Source organism: Oreochromis aureus, linkage group 2, assembly GCF_013358895.1.
Source record: "Oreochromis aureus strain Israel breed Guangdong linkage group 2, ZZ_aureus, whole genome shotgun sequence".
In the NCBI taxonomy this organism is placed as follows: Eukaryota; Metazoa; Chordata; class Actinopteri; order Cichliformes; family Cichlidae; genus Oreochromis; species Oreochromis aureus.
The window spans coordinates 270,848-279,002 of NC_052943.1; the positions used below are offsets into that span (position 1 = coordinate 270,848).

The following is an 8,155-nucleotide window of genomic DNA, read 5'->3' on the forward strand; positions in this document are numbered from 1 at the left end:
GAGTCCCGCCCACAGGACCAATGGCAGCCGAGGAATGACTCGACGGCTTTCCAATGAGGTACTTTCCCTGAGTCATGTGACCTGTTTAAAGTTCATAATAAAATATCGCAAAGTCATCGTTACAAGACGGTTTCAATACCTGATCACAGAGCAGGCTTTCGACATGAAACTGATCATCAATAATCAGGCGGACTGATCAGAGCTCACAGCTGACGGGGTTTGGATTAATAAATCAATCATTCTGGCTCTACTGCTTACTCTCCAATCAAAACCAAAGATATGCTCATGGTCACGTGACTGAAGCGTTTTAAACCTGATCCTGAGATCTGGACAATAAAACCTTTCAACTGATAACTCAACCTTTATCTCTAAAAACACCCAGTAAACATTTTAAATAAAGTTTTAAACTTCAGAACGAGTGTCCAAGTTCTTAGGTCTGACTGATTTATTGATCTTTGACGCGTTTGTATTCATGTCTATTAAACTTATGTTTTTCTGGCAGCCTCGGCCAATCAGCAGCAACTCTTCAGGCAGCTGACTCTGAGTCACTGCAGACAGGAGACGGTGACGCAGAGTCACAAGACTAAGATCCACTACCCATGATTCATCAGTGCAAGCACCCTCCCCAACACACACACACACAGTCAGACTAAAACAGTGCTGTGCGTGAGTACTTCCTGTACTCTGATTACAGAAAGTACATTGTGCAGTATTTTTCCTCCACATTACTGCCGTAACTTTGTAGATCCATCAGCTGATCAATGAGTGAAACAAATCAAAATTTATTTCAGCTTTAACAAACAAATCAATACACATGAATCATTAATCCATAATGTTTACCAGCTATGACTGAACACTTTAATGTCCAAACAGAGGCGCACACACAAAAAAGAAAAAAATACAATTCAGCAGCAAATAATATCAACATCATGGCCTGTGGTCCAATGGCAGCAGGACTCAGCTGTGGTCTCAGAGTGATGTCAGATGTACAGGGGGTGGTACTGGCGGTGAGTAAGTCTCTTCCTGCAGGTGGGACAGGTGTGTGATGATGTCAGAGAGTCTCTCAAACACTGACTGCAGAACACGTGACCACAACGGGTGGACACGACCAATCGGCCGCTCCCAACGATCTGCGAAAAAAAAAGAAAAAGACAAAAGAAACAAACAAAAAAAAAAAAAAAACCCACAACAGCCAATCAGAGCAATGCACTCAAACATCACTGTAATACTTTCAAAGTAAAACAAAACCACACTGAAAGTTTCAAAATAAGAGTCAGGATATGTATGTTTATTGATTAGGTTCACTGATCAGTGGCCATGTGAATGTAGTAAAGCCTGTATTTCATTACCCACAATGCCTCAGGAAGCACACATCTCATCAAGCATTGTGCTGGACTATTTTTTAGACACACTCGAGTCACCAACACAAATTTGTTCTGAGCACGCTCACACTGAAGGAAGCGTCCCCTGCATTAAATCAGCAGCGAGCTGAGGGCTGTAAAGTCGATCTTGAAGGTTACTCAGAGCTCACACTAGCTGTGTCCCAATTCCTAGGCCGCATCCTTCGGAGGACCCGGGCTTCGTGGTCTATGTGAGCTGGGTCCTCCGAAGACCGAGAAGGCCGGAAGTGAGAGGCTGTGAAAGGGGACGGTCTAGCCTTCAGATTTGTGTCACCAGCCATCTCGATGGGCATGAATAAACTCAGCCATCTGCTCCTTGCTATCTAAAATATAACAGGACACTGGAGTAAATTCTCAATCATCTCGACCATCTTCTGTATGGACAGCAAAGGAAGAATTTCATTGCACAGAGAAAAGCTATTTCTTCTACACACATGACAATAAACACTTTGAATCTTGAATCTCGCACTTTGTTTAATCAGTTTTCTGTTTGACGTTTATTCAGCTGTGTGAAAACCCCCGAGGAACCCTCCCGATGGATTAATAAAGTTTTATTATCTAATCTAATAACTTTTATCTCAGCCAAACCGATTTACTCCGGAACAAATAAAACAGTGAAAAAAGCCAAACAAAATAACATTTAAGTTATCTGAATGACTTATATATCATGTTTAACCCGAGTAGCCAAAGACGGCGGCGGGTCTGATAACGATGTGCCGGGTGTCTGCTGTTCTCTAGTGAGCCTCGACCTCCCGGCTAGCTATCGAGCCGGTGGGTAACAGACATCTCCAAAAACGTCGCGCTTTTGCAATTATGCGATTTCTTGATAAACCAAGCAGATATTTGAAGTTTACACAGCTACTTTCTCGCCTGGAAATATGTTAAAAGTTTATTTTGTGACCCAGAAAGATTAATAAGAGTAATATTAAAACTAAGTAGCGGCCGCCATTGTTGGAAACTGGAATTGACTGGGCCGTGCTATGAATTCTGGGATACGGTGGGCCACGAAGGACACACCCGACCAATCCTTCAAAATCTCGGAAAATGAAGGACGCATTTGGAGGAGTCTTCAATTTGGGACAGCCTACCTCACGTCGTTCAAATGCCGCCTCAGGAGGATACAGCCTAGGTTTTGGGACACAGCTAGTGAATGCTGCTCGGTTTGCAGTCCTGAATATGACGGCACAAGCAGGATTCACTGCACTGTTAATGTTAGCTATGTTATATTGCTGCCTCTGTTCGGTGGTGTCGAGCCAAATGGACTTTAACGTGTGTTTGAACGAGCTGACGGTTCACTCGTTAAGCTGAAAGAAAGATGCTTTAATCACAGGAGTCACACATGTGTCCACTGGACCATCTGGGAACTCTTCTTGTTTAGCACTCGTAATAACACAAACACTAAATCCTCCTTCTCTTGTGCTGTTTTGTAGCAGTGTGTACACCTGAGACTGTCACCTGTCTGTCTGTCCTGCACTCTCTCTCTGTTTCTTTCTCTCTGATTGTGGAATAAAAGTATGAACATGTATTTATAAGTTACACTTGTGTTTGAATCCTGCAGCTTATCACACATTTGATTTCCATGTGTGACAACTGCAAGTGTCCAGAGTGAGGACAGACTGAGGGACCCACTGCTGCACATCATCTGTGAGGCTTTGCACCCCCAATGATCCACCAGGACAAACTCAGCAGTGTGTGAGGAAGAGGAGGAGGAAGAGCCAGCAACAGCTGACAGATGGAGAGAATAGACAGACTGTTCCCTGTTTGTGAAGGACTGCTAGGAAAGTTTAAAAGAACTAATTGTCTGTCCTGAATCAGTCTTATTAGGTAATGTTCAAATAATGTTATCATCCCAGTGTTTTCAGTGTGGGAGAAAGTACTCAGGGCCTTCAAGTTACACACTATGAAAGGCAGCAACAAGTTTAATATTCAGAAACCTAAAGTATGTATCAGCAGCAGAATGGAGCTAAAAATACATGTTTGTTTCAGTTCTACGAAGCTTTGAGTATTTTGGATTAGTAGCACTGCTGTGTTTGTTGCATCATATTGCTGTAATGGTTTATATGCTTTATATATTCTGAGGTAAGTTGATCTATAGTGTTACATCATATTCTATAAGGATGTTATGTGTTTCTATACTTTTTGAGCACGCTCACCCTGAAGGAAGCGTCCTCGGAGCTCACACTGAGCATGTGCAGCAGGATAAAGAAAGAACCTCGCTGCTGGCACTCTGTGTCAGTAAAGTTCATTTTTCTGCTTTATTCATGCTGAACAGTCTGAACACACACACACACACACACACACACACACACACACACACACACACACACACACAGGTGTGACTGACCTCTGAGTATCCGTCCAGACACACAGGACAGCTGATTGTCCCTGGAGTTGACCTGAAACACAAAAACATTTGAGGGAGGTCACTGACAGGGTCAGTGTATCACCTGCAGAAGTGTGTAGGGGTCGGTGTATCACCTGGAGGTGTTTGTCGGTGGCAGGAGGGTGGCACTGAGGACGGGGGGTGTGTCTTCATCTTCATCGCTGCTAACAAGATAACTCTGTACAGGTGGTCTCCAGTTCTGAGGACCTGAGTGAAAACAGTCACACAGGCATTAGACCACTTCCTTAGTGAGAGCTCAGGCCTCAGTCTAGTCTTTGGAACACAAAGTCTGACTTACCCTCATCCACCAGCTGAAGTTGTGGATACAGCAGGAAAAACAAAAAAACAAATAAACACAGAAGAAGAATTAGACATTAACACACTTCGTGTGTGTGTGTGTGTGTGTGTGTGAGAGAGAGAGTTACCAGCACAGAGTCATTGTTGGTAGTCAGGTCGACCACAGCAGCTTCTGCTCCACTCTCACAGGTGAGATCCACGACCACCTCCTCCTCACCTGAACACACACAACCACAAACTGTCGAGTGTCAAGATTCAACTATTCATCATTCTCAACGTTACCCGACATCAGTGACGTAACGCGGCTCCATCTTTACAATCAAAGTGTTTCATCTCCAAGTCTGGTGATTTTATCGATAACCAATAATCAGGTAAACAGATCAAGATAAACAGGCATGAACACTGTCAAACATCTGGATTCTCACAGCTGGTGGTTCTTTATACCCAAAGTGGCTCCATTTGGCGGTCCCCAGCATGAACGACTTTAAGGAGCAGAGAGGTCCCCCACACAGCTGTGACTGTCCCGTTTTTGGTCACCTGTGTGTCAGACGTGTGGTCAAGTGTTAATCACACCTCTGATGAATTTTTAACCGTCAGGTGGATTTTGTTTCCTCTGGGCTGCAGGTGTGTCAGTGATCAGGACACACCAGGAAACCCACTGACTGTATTTTCAGGTGTGGGAGGTCACCTTCAGCAAACAGCTCAGGTATGTTTATTTCTCTTAGCAGTGAGGACCTGCTACTGACATCACTTCCGGTGAGGTCTGAACATGTTTTTCTCTTCAGTTTTACTTCGAAAAGAATGGTAAATGGCCTGTATTTGTATAGCGCTTTTCTAGTCCCTAAGGACCCCAAAGCGCTTTACACAACCAGTCATCCACCCATTCACACACTGATGATGGCAAGCTACATTGTAGCCACAGCCACCCTGGGGCACACTGACAGAGGCGAGGCTGCTGGACACTGGCGCCACCGGGCCCTCTGACCAGAAGCAGCTCTCTGATTGGCCAAGAGGTTGAGAGTGTGTCTAGATGAGTCAGGTCTGGTCTGAAAACACCTGTAGATGCAGGCCTATCAATGACTGTTCGATCAGTTGGAAACTGAGTGTACTGATCGGGACTGACCGTCCATCACGTCAATGGTCTCTGTTGGGGGGGTGGGATCACTGTCAGCGTTCGCCGTCCTCCTGGTACTCGCAGCTCTCCCGCTCTTGGCGTTGTGTCTAGAAACCGGGGGACTTTGTGTGCTCCGCCTCTTCCTCTGAACCTGAAAACAGAACAGCAGGAGGTGGAGCTTAACACACTTGACCAGGTAAACACCAGCTGACAGTGTGACAGCTGAACAGGTTAAACCACAGAAGAAGAAGAAGACTTACAGAGCTGCTCATCTCTGACTTAATGATTCACCTTCACGGCACAGGTGAGGATGGAGACCAGAGAAACAGCTCAGGTACCTGCACCTGTAACAGCTGGAGTGTTATCGATTGTTGGTTTTAGACATGAATCAGTCTGTTTTGATCCACCTGTGACGATACCCTCCAGCCAATCAGTAACAACCCTCAGTAATTCTTTTAATGAATCCATGCTGTGAGATTTAAAAAATAAAACTAAAACATGGACGAACAGAGTCCTACAGGTTTCATACACACCTCAGCCAGGTGTGTATGAATCCATCTGATCCTTGTTCATAGGGGAACAGGGATCTTGCTTCCTTTAGCATAGGAGACGCTGGAGCATCCTTTATGAAAGGGGAGGGAAAGAAAACATCTGACCACGCATGAAAACAAACATGACCAAAGTGGATCATGTAAATGTTCCTTCTGACTGCATTTTCCATTTCCTCCTTAACCCGCTGATAGATTTATAGTTTTTAACAGCAGCGATTAAACTCACAGCTGAGCACCACACTGCTGGAATAAAAACTACTTCCTGTTGAGGTAGTGTTGCACAAAGAACGCTGTACGACCTAAAATTATGATCTATATGAACAAAGTGTGCTCAAGGTTCTGTATGATCAGTGGTTATTAGTGATGTCCTTTGTTGTGGTACTGTAGGGTTTGTGTTTACTTCAGGTCAGCTGGGATCAGTGGTGATGGAGGAAATTTAATGCAGTCGCAGAATTCCTCAAACAAGAAGAGGAAAGGTGCTGCGACAGCCGCATCTGGATATTATATGCAATGGGACAGATTTACTCTGTGAGGTAGCAGAAGCAGCTGAATTAGTGACTCTCAAGGAGGGAGCGTGAAGGATGCTAACCAAAATAACCCAGTGCAAACTCAGGTTTTACTCATTTTTCTTCTCTAAAAACAGCGATGCAATTTGGATAAAAGAGATCTGGGTGAAAGAAAATCAATCTGTAGTCCATGTTCTGCAGTGTCACGCTGTTAAAAGAAACGAGTGTGAGGCCGTTCCTTTCCTCAGCGTACGTCTCCTACCCACCTTTCCTTTACCTCAATGATGCTTCCACCGAGGGCAAGTAAAAGAGGTTAGGAAAAGGAAACAGGAGGGACCTTTGAAACTCGCACCTTTTCTCCGTACCAGAAGCTGCTTCGTCTCTGTTCAGAAAGTCAAGAATTTCTAATCTGAGCCTGATACATAAAACCAGGACCAGCTAAACTCGTGGAGCTGCAGGGGGATCACACTAAGAGGTCACCAGGAGCCGAAAGAAACGCTTCTGGTGACCCAGAGTGACCCTGCTGTCACTGATAATGATGATGATGGAGTTTTACCTTTACAAGAATTAGAAACACGGCCTGGCTCTTCAGGATTTAAACAGTAGATTCAGACACACCGATACTTTAAACGTGACATGTGTACGGTTGAGCTTAAACTTTACTTACTGTTAGCAATAAACTGTTAGCTTCCGCTGTCACCGTCACTGCTCCTCTTAGCAGTTCACTTTTAGCCGTTAGCACCTCTCTCTTCGTCACTGTGGCTCCTACCGTTAGCGTGAAGCTCGCGTGCGTGTCAGCGACAGATTTCCGGCCTCAAACATTTTAGTAGAGTAAAAAAATAATTAAGTCGAATAAACACACTGTGGAGGCTAACGTTAGCTACTGTCCGTCTCACAGCCGCTTCTTTTGTACCGGAAGTGTTCATAAACGCCGGCTCATTGGCGCCCCCTGCTGCCTCACTGCGTGCATCGCAGCGTCCACTGATTGAAGGGAAGACCTTTTTGTGTCTTTATGGTTTTGTTTACAGTTTATTTTATGTACTCGGACTGAACTACCTGACATGTACTTCGAAGTACTCCAGTAAAAGTACAGTTACTGTGTGGTTACTGCAGGCAAAAAAGGCTATAAAAACACAGGATATTCAAATGAAATTGTTTAAATAACTCTGAGTCAGTCGCTGAAATCAAACTATATTCACGTCAAAGTTACATTGGATTGGATTAGTAACACCTGAAAGGAGAACCTGACCTGGGACATTGAACTTGTTTTATTTTAAACATGACTGTATTTATTTTGTTTGTAGTTACTGATGAGGATACTAAAACTCAGAGACACATGGAACCTTTCCACTGTGTCAAGCCTGACCCGCTCAGTCTACCTGCACCATTGAAACTCAGATGTAGGAAAATCCAGACCCTCCACAAAGAGCCTGGGGATGAACCTTCACATTTCAGATGATTCATGTCTCCAAACAGGAAGTGATGATCAGCTCACATCATCACCACATACCCGCTCCACCTTTGTGGCCTCTTTGGATTCAGTGCAGAAATTACCTCATTTCACCACTTTTAATGTCATCTGATAAAACAGGAGGTGACAGAAAAGAAGCATTTGTGGAGTTTGTTGCTCTGAGTGGACTCAGTAACACTGATGGAAACAGCGTCCATGAGACGGATCATAATCCCATCCACAAACTAAACTCACTTCACCCCACTGATGTCGGCATGTTTCAGCAGGTCACATAAATGAGAACAGGTGAAACTGTCCTCATTAGAAATATCTGAGCGTTATGCTATGAATTCTGGGATGTCATGGCTGCTTCTCTGGTCATAAATGAGCCACACTGAAAACATGCTGTGAATAAAAGACTCGATCTGCATGCACAAACAGGCAGGAAACAGGA

The 8,155-nt window shown here is 44.3% G+C and overlaps 1 protein-coding gene across 3 annotated transcripts; it reads right to left on the bottom strand.

Moving 5' to 3' along the window:
- Positions 1-766: 766 nt before the first annotated feature.
- On the bottom strand, positions 767-7,175 carry rnf4 (ring finger protein 4). Of its 3 annotated transcripts, XM_031759218.2 has the most exons (9): positions 6,919-7,175; positions 5,728-5,816; positions 5,455-5,538; positions 5,204-5,345; positions 4,209-4,297; positions 4,082-4,094; positions 3,879-3,990; positions 3,745-3,796; positions 767-1,130 (listed from the first exon to the last, which is right to left on the bottom strand). In XM_031759218.2, exons 3-9 carry the CDS (start codon positions 5,464-5,466, stop codon positions 981-983), a joined length of 570 nt encoding a protein of 189 aa, XP_031615078.1. In that variant the 5' UTR covers positions 5,467-5,538; positions 5,728-5,816; positions 6,919-7,175; the 3' UTR covers positions 767-980. The 3 variants fall into 3 exon arrangements, with proteins under 3 accessions (XP_031615078.1, XP_031615077.1, XP_031615080.1); XM_031759217.2 differs by lacking the exon at positions 5,728-5,816; XM_031759220.2 differs by lacking the exon at positions 5,728-5,816 and having other exon boundaries at positions 5,455-5,547.
- Positions 7,176-8,155: the final 980 nt, after the last annotated feature.

Excerpts from the sequence above, each read along its gene's own strand:
- rnf4 (XM_031759217.2), bottom strand. Across the intron at positions 4,298-5,203 it reads GACCATTGACGTGATGGACG|GTGAGGAGGAGGTGGTCGTG; the intron begins GTCAGTCCCGAT and ends GTGTGTGTTCAG. Across the intron at positions 3,797-3,878 it reads CCACCGACAAACACCTCCAG|GTCAACTCCAGGGACAATCA; the intron begins GTGATACACCGA and ends TTTGTGTTTCAG.